The following is a 24690-nucleotide window of genomic DNA, read 5'->3' on the forward strand; positions in this document are numbered from 1 at the left end:
GATGAACATTTCCACCATAAAGTCACTTGACAATTGTTCATATGGTGGTCATCCAGATGAAGCAGAATAGGCTTATGTTAATTTTCAGAGTATCATAAACATGAACAACCCCAAAGATTAAATCTTCAAGAATTTATGGACCCCGAACAATAGGTTATGGATCCCAGAGGACCTCTACTCAGACTACCTCAGGTAAAGGAAAAATAGAAAATGAGAATATTTTGTATGTCCTGATATATAATTGAATATTGCTTTGAGTTAGAAATAATTGCTGTGGAATTAATCTCGTTATATTCTTTGTTGTCATTGTTTTGGAGGTTCCAAGTGATCAAGCATTATTTCAGCCAGTAATAATAGTAATTAACTGTAAGGAGTTGGTGAAATTTTTACTTCTTCAAAAGCTGCTCCCAGAGTTTCTTATGTTGAGAAAGCAGCCCTTATTCTAGTGACTGACAAGCTTGAGTGTAAATGCATCCCTCTAGAATCTGGAGGGCTGGAGGCATCAAAGCTTCCGAGAAGGAGGCAAAACTACTTAAGAGAAAAGGAGAGGAATTTAATTGTCCTAGAACAGGAGGCAGTAGAAGAGAGTGAAGAAAAGGAGATGGCAGGGGCAAAGAGAAGAGGGTGAGTTGGTGAGATTGAGAGGTCACATACTCTACAATTTGTGACCCACCAGTTTCCAATAAGGGTACTAAACTCACCAAATAATTTGTGTGAAGTTTTGTTTTTATTTTCCTATATGCACTACCAATAGGTTGAGTTTCTATCTGGGTTATATAGAGTGTTAATTCAAGCCACATACGTAGATGCAGGAACTGGGGGGCAACGAGGCCTTAGCTAATATCTAGTTGTTTACATTTGTTTGATCCTTTAATTCAGTTCCCCAACAAACCTGTGGACTAAACATAACTATTAACCTACTTTCTAGATAGAATATTGAGCCTCCAAAATTGACCTACCTGGGAAAAGAGAGTGACCTCAATATCCCCTGCTTCCTTGTTAGTCAAAACAAGTCTCTTTTAAAAGAAGCTCTTGTAGTGTTCTCTCCTCTTACAGTAAGCCAGTGCCTTCTCTTTCAACATGATTTGACATTTCTCACATGGCCCCTAGTTTAGGGAATGAAGCTGCTATATCAAAATGGCATCTTGCCAATGACCTCCTGAGGCTACAGAACCAAAGCGTCAACAGAACTCCATTTCAGGGGCTTTTGGTGCTACATGAAATGCTGTTGTTTGCTCTAAGCAATAAACTTTCATTATTGAAGGAAGGCTGAAGATTTGAGGGTCAAGCTGTCGGTGAGAATGGGATTATGTTTCCCATAAGAGCCTTAGTGGTAGGAAACTTTGTGCAAGCCTGTTGAAGAGTTTTGAACAAGTTTCTTCTTTATTATGATCTTTATACAGAACATAACCAGCTTTCAAAACAGTTCCATGGTCCAGAGAGAATGCCTGAATGATAGCAGAATGGGTAAGATTAGCTTCACTGCAGTCATTCAAATTATCATTTAAATTGAGATATATTCATTTTGTGTTACATGTGAGTGCTTCCCCCAGGAAGAAGAATAATGAATAAATGTAATTAAAAAATTAATGAATGTGCAGTTATTTAATTTAGAATAGTTCTGAATTTGTGTGTTTAGAAAAATATCATGGCTAAATTGAGATGCTACAAAATTTGGTTCAAAAGATCTGTCCAGTTCTCTATAGTGAGATTTTACCAATAGATACCATACCATATGCTCCATTTGTCACATGCTATCATTAAAGCACTCATTAAAATGCATATCTGGAGGACCAGATGTTTCATTTTTATTATACACCATTTTCTTCACATTTACAATCCATGTATGCTTATATAACGGCTAAAATTCTGTGAATGTTTCTTTATATATTTATGTATATGCTTTGTATCTCTATATTTGTAAAGCCTATATGGGCATATATTTATGTCTATATAAATGTAAACAAAAATGGATTTTTTGAGTATGGACTTGTGAATTTATTCTACCTTATTTAAAAAATATATTCTCTTGTTCAGAAGTCAAACGATCAGATACCAATATACATGACAATTAATTACTGCCTTCCATTTCTCCCTTATATCTTTTCTTCTCCTTTGTTCCAAAATATTGCTTGTGGGGTGCCTGGTAAGAGGGAAGTGCTATTAAAGGAGCCATATTATAGGGGCATGAAAACAGACCTTATTTATATTCTCTGCAGACTGGCCAATTAGTGCTTGAATCATCAGGCTTTTCAAAAAAATATTTCATTATTGATTTGACTTGAAATCATCGACCAGTCCTTTCCACTGCAGTCCTATTCCTTCAAAATAATCTAGTAGTAATACACATAGAAAATATATGGAAAAATTGTGTGTTGCTCAAGTATGAGGGGACAGATAACTGGATGACATTTTTTTCTGTACTGTACGTTTAGAATTTTAAAATGCTAGGAATGATCATTTTATAGCTTATTCAAGAAAAAATTTTTTTTCTAAGACAGTTTCTGTTTTTTAAAGAGAATGCATACTGCCACATAAATACAGAAACCTTTAATATTTGTGATATTCTTTTTTAATTTTTCTATGAAAAGTCTGGTCATCAAAGGCTAAAAGACATGCAGAAATTGGTTTGTTGTATTTTTTTTAATAAAGAAAGAAGGGATACTAGATAAAAACATAGATTTGTCTTTTAAACTGTGCTGAGTTTTTTGTGGGATAGGGTGTAAGTTGAAAAGAAGAAAACAGTAATAGTATTTTTCATTTTTTCCTCTAAAGCAGAGAATTGATGGAAACTTACACTGCAAAAAGGAGGGGCTGATCTATATCAAATCTTCCCTTAAGTTTTAATAGATTGTTTAGAAGTTCAATAGGCTAAAAAAGGACCAATTGCTTCTTATTTCTTAGTCACACAAGGTTATAGCAATGTAGGTAGTAAAATTAATTAATTGAACGTACTTTACCAGTTTAACCCCATAAATGATTACTCATCCTAGGTGAGTGGGTGAGTAATTCTTTGCAAGATTGTAAATCACCCTGAAATTCCCAGAGTCATATGGCTCAGTGGTAAGCAAGATAATCATTAGTTTATCAAAATGACTCTCCTTACTAGACCATGTTATTTGTGGTGGGTCATTCTGTACCACTATATTATCTTGGGGTGAATCTTGTTTAAGCCCACTTAAAATATGTTTACTTCCTGGTTTTATGGATTAGATTTTTACCAGTTGCTTCTTCATACAGCTATTCTAACCACATCATCATTGGAGTGTCTTAGTGCTGATAAAGCACCTGAAAATCCTGAATCTGATACTTTCTTCACACCTACGTTTCATAGCATTGGCTATCACCACCTTACATCGCAGGTGGATCTTAGGTAATGTGGTATTAGTAATTGGTGCCTCTTTATCTTAAGGCTCTGATGCATCCCCACCCTCCTCATAAAAGAAGGATGCTGTTATTTTTGCCATGAGTTGGCTTCAATTTCCCAACTTATTTTACATTTCCATGTGGGTTAAATGCACATACTTGCCATGTTTTCTTATCCATGCTTGCTTTATGACAGCCTATTGGAGCTTTGCAGATACAGAGACATGGGTTCCAATCACTGTCCTTGCTGTCATTAGTTGTGTAACCCAGGAAAGCTACTTGACCTATGCTCCTGTATCTATAGAGCAGAGATTATAATATTGACCTCACAGGTTTATTGTAAAGATTAGATCCTGTATCTGATGAGCATCCCATAGCATCTTAATGTAAAAGTCAATTAATGGTGGGAAAAAAATTAAGTTGTCACTGATGCTATGAACAAAAACCATTCTAGAGGTGAAGGAGTAAAATTATGGAGCTAGTTCCCATCAAAATTCCTAAACTATTTCACTTCATCATTAATTCACTTCTGCATTTTTTCCTATTCAAAATAGAAGTTTTCAGATCTCAACCTGAATCTCTCATTGTAATAACATTTTCATCTTTCCATAGCATGAGTTTTATCACTCTCTGTCTCTTTAGAAGAGTTGCCAGGAACTTCTCATTCTAAATCTTCAATATGGCATCCTCCGTTCCTTAGGATTAAGGTCCCTCACTCTCCAAATTTTATCTACTTCAAACCAGCTCTTAGATCTAATCAAGCCAGAGTTCTCACCATTCTCCAGGGATATGGAATTAATCTCCAACCCTTAGTGTCCATAAAGCATGGTCCCTGTTTAAGGGGCTCAGAGTGTAGACAAGGAGACCAACTGACTATGACAGACTAATAAGACGCTGCCTGTCTTTATGAGCAGAGGTCTGGGGTAGAACAGGTGAACGGATGCTTATGTCAGTCAAGAGTGGAGGTAGGGTGGATGCAAAGGCTGGGAGAGGATTCAGAGAGGATGCAACATCTGAGTCAGTCGTTTAAGAATGAGCATGATTTTAGTTTGGGCAGAGGGAGCCACGTGACCAAAGCCTGAGAGTAGGTAGTTCTCCTCCAAGGCATTACAGCCGATGGCAGGAGGGATGGCTGAGGCTGGAGAGACACACCTGATGAAGCTGGCAAGGCCCAGGCTGGGAAGTTCTTTGATGTTACCAAGAAGCCTAAAAATAGCAGTGTTCCTTTTCCTGAATTCCTGGTGCCACTATTCTTTATGACTTATTTTTGCCAATTTTTAAAAGAGTTTTAACACAAGTGATTTACAGGCCCCTAGAGAACCAGGAAAAGTCCTGAAGTTCTTTTATTTTCTTTTCAGCTCTTTCCAGGCAGTGCAGTACATAGGATTGGAGGTAGCATGACAGAGATGAAAAGTATGGACTTGGGGTTTGAGTTCCTCTCTGATGTTCTCAACATCCCCACTTCTACTGGGTGAACTTAGGCAACTTACAGCATCTCTATGAGTGTCCTTTTCTTCCATTGAAAATGAGGATGATACCAGCTTGTACATGATAGGCCTCCTATAATGAATTGATGCATGCTTAACAAATGTTCAATAATTATTATTCAATAAGCATTAATTGACCACCTACTACAGGACAAGACCTGTGTTAGATTCCTATTATACAATGATTAGTTAAATAAACGGGGGTCTATTTGTGTATAATAACTAGTGTATAATAACTATTATATTAATGTAGATCTTTAATAAATACTAATAAAACAGATTAATGTGTTTCAGCCACATCAATATCCTGTCTGTGGTTGGACCAGTTCCTCCTTGCCCTGGTCTTGGAGTGTGATACATGACTGGTTGACCGACAAGAGCTGCCACATCCAGTGTTTATGGAGCCCGCCAATTACGCAGCTGTGTAGCCGTATCAGCTCTTATTCTAACTGGGTTCAGTAGGTGAACTGATCTTGGAGGTGACCCTAGATGAGACCAGTCTCAGGAAGATGACTAGGCATGCTCAAATCTAATTCTTGGCATGGCTCAGTCATATTTGTGCTGGTTGAACTGTTCTCCAAAACTTTTGATTTCTAGAACTCTGGAAAGCAAAAGTCTAGAATCTTCAAAATAACTAATTTTGTACACGCTATTCCACACTAAAGCAATATTTTTGATTTTACTGCTGGTGAATTGAGTGTTCAAAAGTGAGCACTGCCTAAGTTCTGGTAGATGTGATGATTACTTGCTTGATGAAGGGATCAAGCACCTGTCAATCTGTAAGGCACAGAGCCACCAACAGCAGAGAAAGGGATCAGAGACAGGTATTATAGACAGAGAACTGAAAGTCATTCTTAAAGACAACCTGGGTCTGCTGGACTCAGGCAGAAGCAGTGGAACAACTGAGTCCAGTGGCAGATCACCACAGTCCTGCCAATCAGAGTCATTTAACTTCTCAGCACAACGATAAGAATAAATTCTGTAAACAGATTACTGGTCAATCTGTTTGCTCATGGATTGTATTGTTCTAACTTTGTCTGTAATTATTTGCTGCCAGTCTAGTTTTTGTTTAATTTTTTTTCATCAACTCTGTGTCCTGGGTATAGTGTATTTCTGGGGGCCAAAGTTTTCTTTCTTCCCTCTGGAGGAAATCCTAAGGTACCTCTCAGTAACATCCAAATCTACAGTTAGGAGTAGGGCACAAACCTACATTTTCCTCTGTGCAAAAAAAAAAAAAAAAAAAAAGAATTCACTATCTTTAGTCTTCTTCCACACTCTCTCTTCCATTTCCTTTTGGTTGGTCTAATAGTTACTTCAAGTTCTATTTTGATCAGAGGTTATGATTCCTTATTTATATAAGCTATAGCTTCCAAGATTAACGTTAGGCAAAGACTTTTCCACAATGGAATTTTTAAAAGTGTTTTTAAACTCATATTCTAAAAGAAATTTGAAAACCTTAAAGAAGATTCTAGAAGCAGAAATGGTCACTATAGGTGCTAATACATAGATAGTTAGAGTGGTGTAAATTTGGGAGGTCTAATTTTCTATGTACTCTAACTTAACTTACTGTGCATTATGTATTGTGAAAGATTACCCCAGTCCCCAAGGAAATGTGTGTGACATTTAGAGCTATGACATCGTGTGCCATCAAATGTAAAGAAATACCTTACATATGTTAAATACTTGATGTATAGTTTTGAGATTACTTTGAGGAAATAGATCTCTTGGGAAGCCATGGGTTGTAATAAAATACATTATCTTCATCAGAAAATTAGAGGATATAGATGAAGGTGTATGGGCAAGAGGACATCCCGAGAGAGAAGCTTGAACTAATGTTAACCAAACACCAACAAAACAGCTCCATGGTTACACTGGAGAGGTGACGAGCAGCTGCTGGGAGAAACCATTTGGGACTTTTTGAGCTCACCTCTGACCTGCATCAGTTGCATGGTGAGTCAGTGCTTTTTAACCTGAATTAACCTGACTGAATAAATTGACTCTCTGTAATGGTCCTTGATATGTGTAGTCATAGCCCCAAATCCCACTTTGTTTTACAACTGAGCAGTGTTTATATGTGAACCAAACCATTAGTGAGTTGTAGACTGTGACAGATGGCAGAGAAAGAAGGCAGCAAAGCAGAAGCTCAAGTCATGGAGTAAGTTGGAGAAAGCCAGGCAAATCTTAGACATTGCATCCTAGGAGTGGTGAAGGAGGGTATTATCTCCAAGGGCCTCAGCTGCTTGAAAAACCCCTTGTCTTTAACATTGTCCAGAAAAACAATTAAGGGGCCAAATTCTAGATATTCAGCACAGACTGCCTCCTGGGGATTGGGCTCAGAGAGACTCATTACGGTAGGGACAAAGCCAGAGTTGCGATAATGGGCATGTGCCAACGTAGCTCTAGTCAGCCCCAGGCTGGCTGCCATCAATATGGCAGAAATCGGCATGGGGATCAGGTAGCTGAACCAGTATTTGCTCCAGGTTTGAAAGGAGAACTCAGACATCACTTGAACTCATTTTACAAACAGCCTCTGCGTCAGTCTTGGAGAAGTGTGAGGACTGAAGGGGAGTTTCACTAGTCTTGGCTCAAATTGTCTCTTCAATTAAATTTAGCAGTCATTACTGAGCATTGATACATGTGTAGAGTATTGTGATATAAAATAGTCCATTTTCTCAAAGAATTTACAATCTAGTGTGGAAAAAATAAGACGTATTAAAATCACAATAAGGCAAAAATGCAAGTTCCTTGAGAGAAATATAAACAAAAAACTATGCTGGATTCAAAGACAAAAGATATATCCTATGGGAAATATCTAAATTGGCTTCATGGAGAATGTCAACTTGAGGAAAATCTTGAGAGGTAGGTGCTTTGAGAGGGAGGCATGTCTCCTAAGTAGAGGAGTTAGCATAAGCAAGTCGGGGACCAGGGAGCAGAGGTTACATTTGCATATCGTAATATATACCAGTTTGGCAGGGGGTCAAGCATTTATGATAGTATGTTGGAAGGTGAGATTGGAAAATTGGCTGGAGCCAGATTGTGGAGGGCATTGCTTAACAGAGGGGATGGGCTATCATTACAGCTTTTAAGCAAGTTTATTCCTAAAAGCCTTTTTGCGCCTGACTTCTGGGTTATATATACCCTTAAATCACAATTAAAATTACTTAATTATAAAGTACCTTGAATAATTCAAGCACAGAGCCTGTTTCTTTTCCCCTAAACTACAATAGATTTCTTTTGCTGATTTAGAGATTTCAAGTGCAGTTGAACTCTGTTATAAACTTAGAAATATCCTGGGTCAGCTTATGTCTCCTGTAACCATAAACGCCTGAAACAACATCACTTTCCTATAATAGACACATGAATCCCTAGCCCCAAGATGAGGGAATCCATTATGTCATTTATGTCACCTACAGCCTTACCTTTTATTTTCTGTATTTTTCTTAACCTAGAGTGTGATAGGAGCCAACAAAGTCACTTCCTTCCAAATCAAAGCATTCAACTTCACTTTAAGCTAAATTTTGAGACTTTCTCTAGTATATCTAATGATGGGCTAAGGTTCAAAGCATTTCAGCTGAGCTCTGACCTTATTGTCTTAAAACATCTTAGTAAAACTTTAGATATTGTAAGAATCACTAGGCCCAGAGTCTGTAAAATACTCTCTGTGCCCTGCCTCTGCTAAAGCAGGCACTACGTAGTAAAGGAGGAGAGACAATGTAGGACAAGTCCTACTGGCCTGGCAAGGGTCCCTCCTAATTCCTCATGACGTGTCCGGTGCAGGTGACACCTTCTCAAAGGTGTGGGTAGGCAGTTAATTTATGGAGAGTAGGAGGTGTGGATTCAGCTTTTTTTTTTTCTTTTCCAGTGGGGCATTATCCAAATGATACTCATTCTCTCCTGAGTCTGGACTTCATGCAACAAGCAGTTACTGGATATTACTTTAAAATAAGCAAAAGCCACGAAAAGATCCTGGTCTGTGTCCTTGTTTGAAAGGAAGAATTGGTTGAGAAGTGCTCCTTGGTCAAGGATTAACCCAAGGGAAAAAATCCAGCAGGAAGAGAAGATCTGTGGGTTTTTCACCCCATCCCTTAGGAAAGCTATGCCGTGAAAAGGCTTCTGACCCACTGACACATAGCAAGTTGGACGGGGTACCAATTCTTCTTTTGAGGGGTGGAAGAGAAGAGAAGACTTCTCTCGTTCGTGGCATTTGAAGGATGGCTTCCCAGTTTCATCAGCTTCGGGTTCTGGTCTGGAAAAACTGGCTAGGTGTCAAAAGGCAGCCGGTAAGTAAAATGAGGGAAGGGGGCCCTAGGGTCATTGCTCCAGGCAATTTTAAAATATAGTGCTAAAGACAGGTAGAAAGAGAAGAATTTTACATCATTTTCTAAAGCAGAAATAACATATTTAGAAATCATCCCTGCATCTGTCTTACAGCTTATGGGACAAGTCTAAACATGCCCCCGAAGATGCCTTTTGATTTTAGTAAATTAAAAGAATAAACCAGGATATGCCCCGGGCAAAGAAAAGGATGCACCTTGACACTGATTGAATTGGAACTAGTGTTGAATTCTAGGTTTCAGGCCAAAACAGTTTCAGAAATTTTCTTAATGAGTTTAGTGAAAAATGAGATAAAGAGAAGTTTCAGATGAAAGGTATAATAAGTAGGGGATAAATGTACTTGAAAACCAAAAATGATAGAAAAGTTGGTTAAAAAAAAGATAAAGAAAAGAAATAGTTTGAAAAGCTTCCAGGAAATTTTAAGTATCTAAAAATTATTGACTTGAAATGCCAAACAAGGGTCAATATATGTGCCGTGCATCGAGACCATTATTGAATCACTTTATTGCTACAGTCTGTCTGCTCTGCTTATTGCAACATCTGTTTTGTGCTCTTACACTCATGTTTGCTTTTTAAATTACATAGCCAGCTATTAGATCCTCTCCAGATAGGCTACAGAGAGACTGAGAAAGGAATTCACTTCTGTGAGTGGTCACGTATTCAGAAGAATGTCTGAAAATTGGAGCAATCCAAAAAGGCGCACAATATACTTCATTTTAGAGTGGAAATTCCCAACTTTAACTGCATAATATAAATATGCAAATAATATGTGTCATAGAAATCAAAGTTTTATCTATCCACCTTATCTCACTCTATGTTTGCTTTCAGGGCCTGGCACCTTAAGTGTTCTGCCATATATATTAAGAGAGAAGTTCATTTGCCTTTGTGAATTTGGTGGGTAGGATTTAAAATCACAAGACATTTTGCAGTAGCATGTTGGTGGGTATTGGACATAAAATTTTAAATCATTAATATTTTTATTTTATTGTTTTTAAATTGGAAATAACACAAAAGTAAAACTTTCCATAATTTCTCCATGGTAGGCTCTATGTGGAATTCTGCAGGAAATGAGTCTGGGTAGGTGAATTTGGTCAGAAGACAAGAGTTGGCTTCTTGGTTTTTCTCCTCACCAGCTACATGATTTGAACATGTAGCTGGTGAGGAGAATTTCTCTGAGTACAATTTCTCTGAGTACTGGTTTTCCCATTTGTAAAATGGGCATGAGGTCTACCTACCTCTTATAGGATGGTAAGAACCAAACATACTAATGTATTCCAAAGTGCTTTATAAATGGTGGACACTCGGCAGATAGATTATAGAGGGGTTTGGGGAAATGTCTGTGTCATATTTTATTCAAAGTAATAGTGAAAGGAAATCTAGGGGAAGGGAGTGTGGGAGAGAGAAAGAAATTTATATACAGTAAAGTTCTTAAGTGATGAAAACTCAATAGTTCAAAATAAAAGAATAGAGGAGCTGAAAACTCATCTGTGTTGTTGCTGATAAGCTGAATGCTGAGGGTTGTATATTTTCCTTACAACTCAATTTTACAAAAAAGTTAAAAATAAAATACCCTCAGGTGAATAAATTTTTCCATTGAGAAATTTTATCTTTAGAAACTTTAATAGTTTGTTCTTCACCTGTAAAGTAGCTGTCATATCAATGTTCTACTTTAGAGTTTTTCTCCATTTTAGTCAATTTCTGCTGGACATGGCAAATTTAGAGGAGATGAAAGTCAGGCATGCTAAAATATTTTTAATCTGATCCCTTATATTATTCTTATGTAGCCAGAATCCCTGAAAAGTCCCTGGTAATTATACTTTTGCCTAGTGAAAGAGAAGACATGAACTATTAGTTCATTCTGGGACATCAAATGATTCAGATCTTAAGAGCACCTTGAGAGAATGGGATCTAGGACAGATAAGTCTTGGCTGCAAGAAGTGAGATCATTAGAAGTTCAGAATCTGAGGTAATACAGAGGGCCCACCTGAATCCATTATGACTGACTAGAGGGACACAAGAGACCTTTAGAAAATAATGTTGCCAAAAGGAGAAGGAAAGATAATTCTAAGTGGAAGGCTGTAGGATAAAGGAAGGTATATTTTCCTCATAGTTTTGCCTAGAGCCAGTCCTAGGTCTTGGTGCTGGGAAAGAAGACTTGAGGACCCAGCATTGGAAGGATATACGTGTGCCAGTGTTACTTAAGAGGGAAGAATGAAAAAAATCAAGAGGTTGGAAAGTTAGGATTAAAAATCTAAAAGGAGATAATTTTTTTTTATAATGTGAAGAGAGAAAATATAGGCAAATTAGAAGACAAAATGTGAGAAGGGGTTTATAAATTTGAGGAGAGGACACAGTCTTTGTATAGGAACTGGACTTTGTCATCCATCAAGGAATTATTTAAAAATGCAAGTATTTTTATCTCTATTTTTGTAACTGTTCTGAATTTGGCACTTTAAAGTATACTTTTATAACCAGGAAAATACAAGTTAAATTGTGTGACACTAGAAACATATAGTTCTTAATGAATGTCAAAGAAAAATGCTAGTATCACCTCCATGACCTCCTCTTCCACTTTATTTTCAAGAGTCTATCACAAAGCAAGTCAGTGGGAAGAATAGTCTATAAGAGGAAGAAGTTAGGAATCTGCTAATGGAGAAACAAATGATATACAAGAAGAAAAACAAAAATATAGTAAAAATATTAAAGTTGAGTGAGGATTACTGAGGAAATTTATTATAAAAGTATATAGTAGACTAGAAAGTGAGAAAAGAATTTCAAGCAACTATGCAGTCTATGAAATAAAATGACAATGGAAAAAACTACATGTTGACCTGACTTCAAAAAAGGGAAGACGGAATCTTTCATTTTTGAGGTGACTTTCCTAAAATTGTTCTTAGAGTTAATGTTCTCTCTTTTTTGTAAAATCGAATGTCAGAAATTTGGACTGTTGGGGGTTATCTAACTGTCTTAATTTTATGGGGTCCCTGTGAGCTCAAGGAACTTGTCTAGAGTCACACAGTGAATATAATAACTCAAAGTTAGATCCTTCCCCAAAAATGGATCTGTTCTTTCCATTACCTCCTGCTGCTTCTCTGTTACTCCTAAATTGAGTTTCCTTTCCCAATATTCTCTAATTCCTGCTCAGAGTTCAGCCCACCAACAAAGGAGGTAATTGTTAATTGCTAAGGAGGCCTTAGATATTGCTGGGTTTTTTTTTAATATTAGTGGTAACACCAATTCTCAATTATATTGAAAAAAATGAATACTAAAGGAGTGTGAAAAAATACATTAGGCACCAACAGCAATGTTAGGTAATAGAGAAAATCAATTAGATGCAGTCGCTACCCTGCTGGGCTTATAATTTAACTCTAAAAAATAATGGAAAAATAAACATACATTCCACTGGAGATGGTTAGCAACAGGGAGGCTCACTTAATGAGATGCTAGTTAATGACAGGAAACAGAGTCCTGGGACAGCAAAGAGACTGCAAGCTTAAAGACTAGATAGTGCAAGATAAGAATTTATCTTTCATTAAGAAGATAGGTTCTAAATAGGCATTTCAAGAAGTAACTGTAAGTCTGTATAGAAGTGGAATCTAATTCCAAACTTATGATCTAAAGAAGGAAAATTATCTTCAACTGTTTATTTTCTGTTGTAACTGTTCAGCTAGTGGATCACACTTTAGCTCAGTTGATGATAGACCTAGTTTTTCTATCACAGACATTCCCACAACTTGATAAACTTCTAACATTGGGTCAAATTTGACACTTCCTCCTTAATCCTCACCTTGCTCATGTAACTTTCCCTCATAGAGGCTAAAAAAAAAATGAAGACTTAGCTCGAAAATTTTGGAGCAGGTTGGTCCATGCAGTAAAATTTTTTTTTGATTAAAACAACTTAGAATTAAACTTGAATCCCACATTTAATTCTGAATCAGATTAAAATGAACTAGGTCTTGCACAATTCACTCAACTACATGGTCAAATGTTCCAGGCTCTTCTCCCACTTCTGGATCTGTACCATTTACTCCTTTAATTCCTTTTAGTTGTTCTAAAATTTTAGATCTACTTGTTTATAGTGGTTCCTGGCACATAGCAGACATGACCATTTTATAGTTTAGTCAATCAAAAAGTCAATGAGATAAAGATGTTTTAGAAATGGCAGCAATAGAGAGATAAAGTCCAGTAAAAATGTGTTGTTTTCATAAACATCATAGAAAGTTTAAGAATCTTCAAAATGTATTATAATCTGTAAATATGGATTTCAGAAAATTGTCTTGATCTGAGTTTTCAGATGGGTCATTTATGTGGATGGCAGTGTTGACTAGCAGAAAGCCCAATTAACTGAGGACTCTGTGCCACTTTTGTTTCCTTGTTTTGGGGGTGAAACTAAGGTTTATTCCATATCTACAATATCAGACTCTTATTTCTGAATATAAACCTTGGAATCCCCTTGTTGACACCAAGTAACAGTCATCCTTGGCTTATGAGACAATGCAAAAAGTAAAGAATAGAAGAGGAAGGAAAATAATGTATACTTTATATTTGAAAAGGCAAAGTTATCTTCAAGTTTGTAATAAAAAGTTATGATTCTAGGTTATAATTCAACGTTTGAATGACTTTTAATGCTGTTATAGGCTGAACTAATAAAGGTATAGTACTGCAATCAACGAAAGCTAGTAATCCATTTCTGTAGCAGTTTGGCTACAGACTCAGTGGTTAACTGTGCAGGTGCTGAAGCCAGGCTCCCTGGGTCCAAATATCAGCTCCTCCATTTAGTGCCTTATGGAATGAAGGCTTATTTAGTCTGTTTAAGATTCTAATTTCCCATCTGCAAGAGGAAATGAGGTGATTATATTAAGTGAGATAATGCATGTTAAGGGTTTAACATAGCATCTTGCACATTCTCAGCAGTCAGTAAATATTAGCTATTATCATTTGGAGTACTTTAGTGAATTTTGATACCAATTATAAGAATACCACTTGACAACAAGAATTCATTCATCCTGGGGAAGATATTTAGAAATCATATTAAACAGGGAATTGCTGAAGGAACTGGCCCTGGTACCCAGAAGGAGGGAGGACTTTGTCTCTATTCAAATACTTTAGAATTTTCCTGTGGAAGGGGAGACTAAACTAAGACAAATGAGTGTTAGTCATGAGAAGGAAGATATCACCTAGACATGAGCAAAAAAAATGTCACATTCTGAGTTGTCTAATAATGAAGAAGTCTCATGAAATAGTGAACTTCTAGTCACTGGAAGCATTCAAGTACAGGCTACATAACCATATTGCAGAGATGTTTTCCCTAACTCTTGATGTATCAGTCATTTTGGACTTCTTTCTTTTCCTGGAATATTCATTCCACCCTCTTTCCCGTCTGTGGGTCTTCACCCATATGTTTCCTCTGCTTAAAAGACTCCCACTTCTTTCTCACACTCCACCCAACACATGTATCCTTTCTTCTGCCTGGCCTTTTCTCATCTTTTAGGTTTTAGATTCAGCTCCTGTCACTTCATCTTCCTTCTTGGCTTCCTGTGACTTAGCATTTGATTATAATTTTTTTTAATGTTTCCCTTTGTCAAAAGACTGAAAATTGTAATTGCTCCAACCTCAATGCCTGGTACACAGTAGGTGCTCAATAATTTTTAACTGTATTAATGAATGTATAAGCCTTATATAAATGATTACTGTAGTGTGTATCAAACTAAGTTTCCTTAAGATTCTCCAAGACTATGATTTCATGGAGGGAAATGGAAAAATCTTCATCCTAAACATTTTACTTTTAATTATTTTCAGAGTTAAGCAAAAGAATCCCCATTGAAATTTGGAAATTGTACTGATATTCAGTATCCTTCATTTCAGACACAACCAACTTCAAACACTCTAGTGCAAGGAAAACAAACTCAAATGTCTATAAGGGCAAGACAGATAATGTGACTATGTGAAGTAGGCCAAGCATAAGACAGTACGAAATGATGACATTTATGATTAAGACTAGAAACTGAGTATCCTATTTAAAGGCATTCAAGTAATAGTCATTTCCTCAAATTTTTAAATCTGCATTATAACATTAAAGTTCAACTGTATCTTGTTTTCTTATTTACTTTTAGTGAAAATGATAAGATAATATAATAAAAATAGTGCCCTCAAATGGAATCAGGTGGACTAACAATTATTAGAATAAGGGGTTCTGACAAAGTGTGAATGACCTAAATTTGAAATTATGTGCTTTGTGAAGATTTTCCAGAAAACTAGATTTGAAAGGTTTTCAAAGATTTGAAACAATAGTTCTCAGCAAATGCAGAGGCAAATGTTACTAGGTAATTCAATTGAGTTACAAAGTACTACAGCTCAGCTCTAAATGAAAATTTTGGAGTGAATTTACATTTGGCTCATTCAAGGAATTTCTTAAGATTTAAACCTAGAATTTTGAGCAGATGACTTCACTGACTTCAAGGTCACTGAAATGTACCCTCTTATCATTAATTCTCCAAACCTTACCACCTGCATGCAACAGGCTAGAGTTCCTGCATATAAAATATGGTTTTTTTAATCTCTTATTGGTCTTTTATCTCTTCTTATTTCCTGTCTTTAAAAACTTGGTTCTAGATTTTCAAAAAGAATTACTTTTAAAATAATTTGAAAAATTCCAATTTTAAAATCATTTCAAATTTAAAGAAAAGTTGCAAGAACAGTACAAATATATTTTTTCTAGAACTAGTTGAGACTGATGCCTCATTACCTCATAGTTTAGAGTGCACATTTCACAAACAAGGACATCCTCCAACATAACCCAATACCAACATCAAATCCTTAGACCCAGTTTAAGCTTCACCAATTCTCTCAATCATGTTCTTTATAGCAAAACAGTCCAGTTCAGAATCATGTTCTGCATCTATTTTCACATCTTTAGTCTCCTTCAGTCTGTAGCAGATCGGTAGTCTTTCCTTGACTTTCATGACCCTGATACATTTTGAATATTGAAGACCATTTCTTTTGTGAAGTATCTGTTGTATTGTAGAGTATCTGTTTTGTAGAGACTCGGTTATTCATCTCTGGAAGGAATAACACAGACATGATGCTCTGTTCTTCGTATTGCATCACATTAGATAGTGCAAGATGTCAATTTGTCCCATTTTATGGGGAAATACTTTGAGATAATGTACACATTCCATTCCTCATAAACTTTCAATTTATCTACCTGTTTCCTTATGCATTTATTTGTATCTACATAGACTCATGGATCCCTAGTTTATTCAGTTAGATAATAATCTTTTACTATCATAATGTCCTTTAATGTTTAATGTGGGCCAGTGGGTCAGAACTGATGATCTATCTATCTGTCTGTCTATGTGTCTTTGTGTCTATATACATATATTCTATAGCTCTATTCGGGCTCAGAAACAGTGACATCCCAATAACAACAAGCACACTTAGTTCTCATCTACTAAAAGAAGCTAGTGTTTCTTGAAAATCGGTATTTTCAGGACTGGGACAGAGAAAGTACACAATGAGGCAGAAACAACTTGTAGAACCGGAAAGAAGGAAAGATACAAATAAGCTATACATACACATATATAGCTATATTTCATGAACCAGCAGTTCATACTCATATCTTTAGTTCTAACTCAACACTAGAAGGTTCATTCTAGTTTCCTCCTTTTCCATGTTTATAATTTCCGTGATGGATAGTGAGAAACCTGGCTCCTCTAATGGGGGATGTATTTACTTTTTAATCAACCTTCCTGATTGCCTGTTCCTCACCCTGCACAGACACCCTCCTGACCCTAGTTGGGTTCTCACACTCCGTGTCTGCCTGCTGCACTGCAGGTGTCCTCTTCACTTTGCTAGGGATCCACCTCCCTCACTGGGTCACTATGATGCCCCGAGTCCTAGTGTGGACTTTCTTTGGTGGGCCCCTAAGGACTTTTGGGCACTGAATTTTCTAGAAAGGGGAAAGTGTATAAAAAGAGAACAGAATGGGACATCTCAATGGAAAATATACCCTGGAGAAATAAAAAGAGACAAGTGTCATGGTCACTAAGGAACTGTAAATTACTCAGTGTGCATATACCCTTAGATGTCAAGAAGGCAGAGGGTATGGAATGGAATGCCAGTGAGCTATAGAGGCACTGTGAGATAATTAAAATATTAGCAAGAATATGAAACTCTAAAAAACTTTTTTCCCAAAGTTTTCAAGTAGCCCCAGTGTCTATATGTATATAGAATCAATATTTTAGCCCTTTCTACAAACAAACAAAAAAAGTCATGGTTCATCAGTTTAGTATTTGGATCCTTGACATTGGATTTTTTTCTAGGTCATTTATGATAATATTTAGAATGGTGTTGAGAGAAATCCTGCCGCTATGAAAATTTAAATTTTGTTCATTTCTTGCTTTTGTGATTAGCTTGTCAACCTTAACATTCCTGAGATCACAGTGTGGAGGGCTTTGGATTTATTATCCTTCTAAAGTGCACTATGCAGAAATGTTCTCCAAACCTCTCTGACCTAAAATCATCGGGGAAATCTTGTGATAATAGATTGTTTATGCGCTTTCTGTCATTTTTACCTATAACTGAGTCTAAATTACCTTAACCTACTCTGATATAGATTACATTTTTGTCTGGGTTTAAATCATGTCTAAAATTAATTTCAAAATTTATCAAAACATCCTCATGAAACTATCAAATTAGATCAACCAAAAGATAACTTAAAGATATTCCATGACATATGTCCCTTATTTGAACGTTAATGTAAATTTGTGTTGATGCAGTTGAACTCAGTTGCTCACTGAATTCTCATGAGGTTGCTATGGAAAATGAATAGATGTTCCTAAAAGTAGCTATGGGGCACTAAACCTGCTCAGATGAATATATTCTTAAAAGAATAACTATGGCTTAAAATATAAAACCAATCAATCCACAAACATTAACTGTTTTTAACCTTGATTTTTTATAGTCTATATTTCAAATGAGTCACAAAGTATAAAAATGGTACCTTGTATTTAGGATCTTTGAAGAAGGCTCAGATTTTCAAATATACTGAGACTAGGTGAGAATAATAATACATCTTATATTTCTATCACACTTGTTTTTTTCCAGTATACTTTCTGTAATACTTTCTTACTTATTCCTCAGAACAGTATGATATATATACACTTTTTTAAAATGCCAGAGTAAGTATCTTGGTGTTCAGATCCTTGTACCCTGCTCTACTTCCCAACTGGGTATGTAGCCCAGAGAATAAAAAGGCAGTTGGATCAGATCAAGGCTTCTTAGTCTCTTCTGTGCTATGGATGTCTTTGGCAGCCTGGTGAAGTCTGTGGCCCATCTAAGAATAATGATTTTAAATCAATAAAATCAATAAGGTTATAAATAAAACCGATTATACTGAAATTCAGTTATTAAGGTATTAAAAACAAGTTTATGATATGGTAATACTTTTTTATTATAGTATTAAATAAATAAGAAGATAGATAAATAAATATAGGTGAATTCAGAAGTGCTGTAATTTTAATACTACAATGAGGGTAAACAGTACTTTGAGGTCTCTGCAGCACACTAATATGATTTGAAAATATCTGTGGTTTCTGTTGGTGACAAAGTCACAGGTACTTCTAATAACATGTGATTCATTGCCTATATTCATTGTTAATGGAAGTGCTAAATTTCATTCATAAGCTAGAGAAAATTCAAATGTAATTTTTTTTCTATCAGAGTTTACAATTGCTCTGAATTCTGTTCATTAGATGATTTCTAAGGAGCTTTCCAATAAAAATATTTCAAGACTTCGTAAACAATCCTGCTAGTTAGGTAGAGTGGCTTGCCTTTAGAATTCCATGTATGGTCCATGGACTGTTGGTATGCCTTTAGAATTCTATGTGTGGTCCATGGACCCATATGTTAAGTTCCTTTTCTAAAGGACGGTTTTGCTCTTCCGTGTTTGGTCCATGGACAGCAGCAGCAACAGCATCTACCTGGAGCTGTTAGAAAGAAATACAGTACCTCCAGCCAGCCTCAGATCTGCTGAATCCACATCTACAAGTTTCCAAGATCCTTAGGCAATTTAGTATGCACCTTAATACTTGAGCAGTGTTGTTATAGACTAGGCTGTTAAGCCTGTTTGGGAGCTCTTAAGCCATGATTAAACCAAGTACCTTAGGATTTGCCAGATCTACAGTCAACTACCTCCATTTTAAAAAAATTGTCTTTAGACTCAAAGTCTAAGAATTTCATGACAGATTGCTGCCAGCAAGAAGGTCAATGCTGATAGAGACATTTAGAGATTTTCATGGAAAATTTGGGCTAAGAGTTACTTAAGGATCAACATTTGAAAGGGTCTAGATTGTTTTGGAGAATTGAAGAGCCCCAGGCAGTAGCTTGAGATTTGGCAGAAGCAAATTGTCTCTGAAAAATGGGGGAGGAATAAGAACAAGTCTGACTGCATAAGCAGACAGAAACATCGTTCAAGTTTAACTTTAGGTATAAGCAAAGTTTGTTCTGTATGGTTTGGCTTGAGTACTATAACTGTTTGAATATCACAGTTAATGTTCTTGTGAATACATGTTTTTCACTGCTCTGGAACCAATTTTATAGGTGTGTAAAATATTAAGCAGTTAGTGTCTTATGAACTGACTCATGTTTATATGGAGAGGAAAGCTGCTCCTGAAGTGTCTCACAGTGAAATTCTCTAGTAGAAATTCCAACGCAATATATGTCGAACATCTGTTTTGTACCAGTGGAAATTCAAGGATGAATTAGATACTGTTCTTGCCAGAAAAGAATTGCCAGTTTATTTCGTGAGCCAGGTAAAAAAATTATTGATGATAAAAGTATAAGTTCTATGATAGAAACAGACACAAAGCACTATTTATAGTGGTTTGGAAGGGGTTGCATAGAACCTTACATTCCTGTTTACTCATTTACTTGTTGATTCAACCATTCGTTCATTCATTTGTTCACCGATGTTTATTGAGCCATTATCCAATGTCACACACTAAGCTTCATGCCTGAGCATAGAATGATGACACTGGAAGTGATAAGATATGTCCAGGTTGAAATTATGTTGGGTTTCGTATGCCCTGTTTAGCATGTTGAGCGTTATCCAACAAACAAGTGGGAAACTTTAAAGGATTTTCAAGTAGGAAGTTCCTGATCTTTTGTTGCATTTTTAAGATCATCACTCTTGGAGAAGTCATGAAAGGTGACTAGAAAGGGGGCTTCAGAAGGTCACTTTAAGGTTTTAAACCTGGAAAAATCCTTCTTGTATTTATTTCAAGTTCTCTTGCATTTTAAAAACCTCACATTCCTTTCTTATTAATAATATTTACAGGCAAATATCTGGCTTGTGTTAGAATTTTATAGTATAATGTACTTCTTGTCAAGTTTTGGGTTCAGCAATATAATTAACATTTTTTCTATCATTACTTTGCAGCTTTGGACACTTGTCTTGATTTTATGGCCAGTTATTATTTTCATAATTTTGGCTATTACTCGGACCAAATTTCCTCCAAGAGCAAAACCAACTTGTAAGTAAATGAAATTTATTTGTTTCCCTAACTTTTGGATGCTGGTTAAAATTTATTTGGCTACCATTTTAGTGTTTTATTCTAAAATTTACTTTTGAGGGTAGTTTTTCCACTTGGAAGTATTTGTGTAAACACTTAGTATGGTTTTTCCCCAGTCTTTTGAATTAGTAAGAAATTGGGCCTATAAGATTTATCTAGAAAAATTTAAAGTATGTAGGAGCCAGAATATGTTTTAATCTTTAACTGTAAAATTTTGAGTCATTTATTAATCTCGTAAATCTCACCAGGGTGTGTATAACACAAACAAGCAGCCATCTCAAGCTAGATCCTCCTTTTACTTTGTGTCATAGCAGAAGCCATAGCCTGGAATTTGATCAACTGAACTAATGAAATCCAGAGTACCACAAAAATCTCATCTCTCTGCAGGACTAATATTTGAATGGTGCAAATGTATCAACACATTTAGTTTAAAAGAAGATTGTTTTCCAGTTAGTGCTGTTTCAGTTACACTTAGTCATTACCAAGTTGAAAAATGGGGACAGTGTCCAACTCAGTTCATGATTCCTTTTGGATTTAGAATGGAAATGCAGAAGAGACTCAGAAGTCTTCAGAATTGTGCAGGATGAACTTTTTAACCCCAAAGATTTGACCAATGTTGTTTTGCTTTTGTTTTTAAACTTTGGAGTCAGTTTTCTTACTAGAGAAGTAAAGTCAGGTCAGATGTTTCTGGTTTCACAAAGCCACCGTCTCCTAAAAATCTTGAAAATCAGATTTCTGAAAAATCAAATTGTGTTTCAGATGAATTATGGTAATTCACTATATAAAAGAATACTATGCTGACTTATTTGTAAAGAAAATAATGAACTGGTGGCTTTTTAAAATAAGCGCAGTGCTTTTCAGTCACCTAGTCCTAAGAAGTAAAATGAGAGCCATGGTGGAATCTACTTGAATCATACACAATATGATAATTCAAAAGAAAACATCAGTTAAATTATTGTGAAGCATTTAAATCCTTGGTGCTAGAGTAAATAATCCCTTACATTTGAATAACACCTTATCATTTCTAAAGGACTTTTGTACAAGTTATTATGTAAAGTTGTTGATAAGATTTGGTTAGGTTGTTTATAAAAACAGCATAATTTGTTCTCTTCATTTTATGTGTATTATTTGTTCTTTATAACAGATTAGTTCCACTGTATACTGTTCAAATTTATGTGTTCTTGTATATCTTAAGTAACATGGACTTCAGAAATAATGCATTCAGCACAAAAATTCAAATACCCTTTGAAGTATTCTGGCTAAAGATGCTAATTATCAATTTGCTAGCAATAGTGATAAAAGGAGTTTATTAGCTCCTTTCAACAACTTATTTCCACCAATTTCTTTGTTCTTAAGGATTTTTTCAGTTATATAAACTTCCTTTTCTAAAACTTCCAAGAGAGCAATATAAGTTGTGCGAGTGAATAGTCTTAAATTGGCTCCACCTGATAGGATTTAGAGATTCATGGGGAAAATCATGGAGTGCTCTTACAATCCCAGTAAATTACTAAGCAAAATGTGGAAAGACCATGTGACACAAGCCTCACAGACCTAATCTAAAAGCCTCTGCAAAAACACAATATCCAAAAGGAAATGAATAACCATTTTTTACTATGAACCTATTATTATACTCTAATAAATTTAGCTTTGAGGCAATTATCTTTATGTTTATGGGTAGGAGGGAACAAAATTAAGAAAAGTTCAAACACTAAAAGTATTTTTGCTATCTCTCAGACCCTATAAGACTCTGTCTGAAAAATAGTTTATTGGTTTGTTATTAGAAGTAAAGGAGACTCTCTCACTTTACACATGAGAATGCTGGGACTCAAGGAGATTTTAATTTGCCAAAATTCAATAATGTGGGATAACAGAGAAAGGTATTGAAAGCTACCTTTGCTTATTCTTAGTCTGTGAGATTTGTGTTGTATCTTACCCTCTTATGCACAGACCCAAATATAAATTATGTCCAAGATTTCAACTCATAATCAACAGAAGTTAAAATGTGATTTTATAATTGGAGATGTAATGTAGAGAATCTAAAACTAGTATCAATGCAGCTATTTTTTTTTTCTCTTTTGTGGTAGAGAGGGAATAACTTCAAAATGACAGTTTAGATTTAGGTTTTTTAATTCTTTTTTATTGTTGTTTCTCTTTATTTCTCATATCTATTATAACAAAAGATTAAAATGAGCTAATAATAATAATGATAAATATTTCTTGATCTCATATATATATATATATATAATGGCTGTATTATTCATTTCACAGTCGAGAAAACCAAGGCACAGAGAGAGATTAAGTAACTTGTCCAAGATTGCACAGTTAGTAAGTGGTGGTGTCAGAATATGAACCCAGACATTTTGGCTCCTAAATCTGGTTTTATGCTCCTGGACTGACATTCTTACACCTAGGAGTCAGTACTAACTTTTCATGTTTTATTATTTAGGCTTTGCAGAAAGCAGACTAAAAATTAGAAATTAAGAATATAAGCACCTTCTCTGTCTCTATCATGAAATCAAAAATATGAGGATTCTGATGTATGTATCAGAATTATACTAAATATTAGTTTTGAATGTAGAATGCTGCCTCTGTTTGACAAATTCTGCATGAATCATTGTGGTTCTGGTATCCTAGAAATTGGATCCTGCTTCACAGAGTAAAAATCCTTTTCAGGCTACAGTGGCTTCTTCAGTACTAGTTGGGCAATAGAGAAATGAAAATGAAACTCCAGACTACACCCCAGCTGAAACTCAGCGATGGTGAAAATGGGAGTTGTCATCCTGTGGGCATATTCTGCTCCCAGATTAGCCAGGCAGGTATGTAGGACTAATAAACCATTCAGAACAAACATAATCAGCCACTCAAAGGATTCTTTCATAGGCTTTCTGACTGATGGGCATCTGGAGAGGTCTGGATTTTGGGGAAGTAAGGAAGCTGCTGCGGTCCCTGCCATGGTGAGCGCTGGTCCAGGGCAAAATGCTTACTTTTGGCACCGTCTGCCTTCACTTACTCCCTTTTGTGTTTCCACCAATAGTTTAGGTAACTTGTTCCTGCAAATAACAAGTCCCAGGTAAAGAAAGTTTCCCAAAGGCTGGCAGGCAGACCCAGATGCTTCTTATTCACACGGAGAAGAAATGGGCTGAGGCGCTGAGTTTGAAGTAGTTCCAACTTCTCATAATCCCTACGTGCAGTGGCTTGTTGCGAGGCAAACTTTAAAGTCAAAATAGCATGCTTAGTAGCAAAAGCAAACTAAACCAAACCAAACGCCCAAATCGCGTTTAGACTAAGTCAAGCTATAATGTACAGTGAGTTACTTTTGTTTTCTTTTAACACATACATCCTCATGAAAGTGCAGGCAAGCAGTTCCCATCGCTGAGGAACCCACTACTTTTCAAGGACAGTAAGACGCTGCCATAACGAGACAAGTGGCCTCCAAAAAATGCAGTCTTGCTAAACAAGGAGTCACATTTTTATGAAGCTAATGAAAAACAGTATTTTTCAAGTGTGCAAAAATGTCACTAAAAGAATAATGGAAATTTTATTGTACAAATATGATAATACACTGAATTAAACCCCAACAATCTCTAGGCTGTCACTTTCTAATACCCCTGATCCCTCAGAAGATAAGAGATTTAGCCCATCCTGTGTCTGAAAGGGTTAACTGCTAACTGAATGATCTCCACATTTGTCTTATCACAAGGTTATACAGAATACCACCCATCCAGATGTGACTCAGGAGCTTTGGTGAATGCAAAGTTAGCATTCCTAGCACGTCTTTTGACCTCCAAAGCATGCTTTTTGTCTTCATGGATGCAATAAAAATATTAATAGGAGTGAACATTTATTGAAGACTTTGGCAAGCACTGAACTAAGTACTTTACATATGTTTCCTAAGGTAATGCTTACATCATCTCTTTGAACTATGTAATATG

General features: G+C 36.0%; 1 protein-coding gene across 1 annotated transcript in view; it reads left to right on the plus strand.

Annotated features, from left to right (window-relative positions):
- Positions 1-9064: 9064 nt before the first annotated feature.
- Positions 9065-24690, plus strand: part of ABCA12 (ATP binding cassette subfamily A member 12) — a 153722-nt gene continuing 138096 nt past the window's right edge. The window contains exons 1-2 of the mRNA XM_064485413.1: positions 9065-9133; positions 20626-20719. Coding sequence (XP_064341483.1) covers positions 9065-9133; positions 20626-20719 — 163 coding nt within the window. The remainder of the gene's footprint in view (positions 9134-20625; positions 20720-24690) is intronic.

This window comes from Camelus dromedarius, chromosome 4, assembly GCF_036321535.1.
Source record: "Camelus dromedarius isolate mCamDro1 chromosome 4, mCamDro1.pat, whole genome shotgun sequence".
In the NCBI taxonomy this organism is placed as follows: Eukaryota; Metazoa; Chordata; class Mammalia; order Artiodactyla; family Camelidae; genus Camelus; species Camelus dromedarius.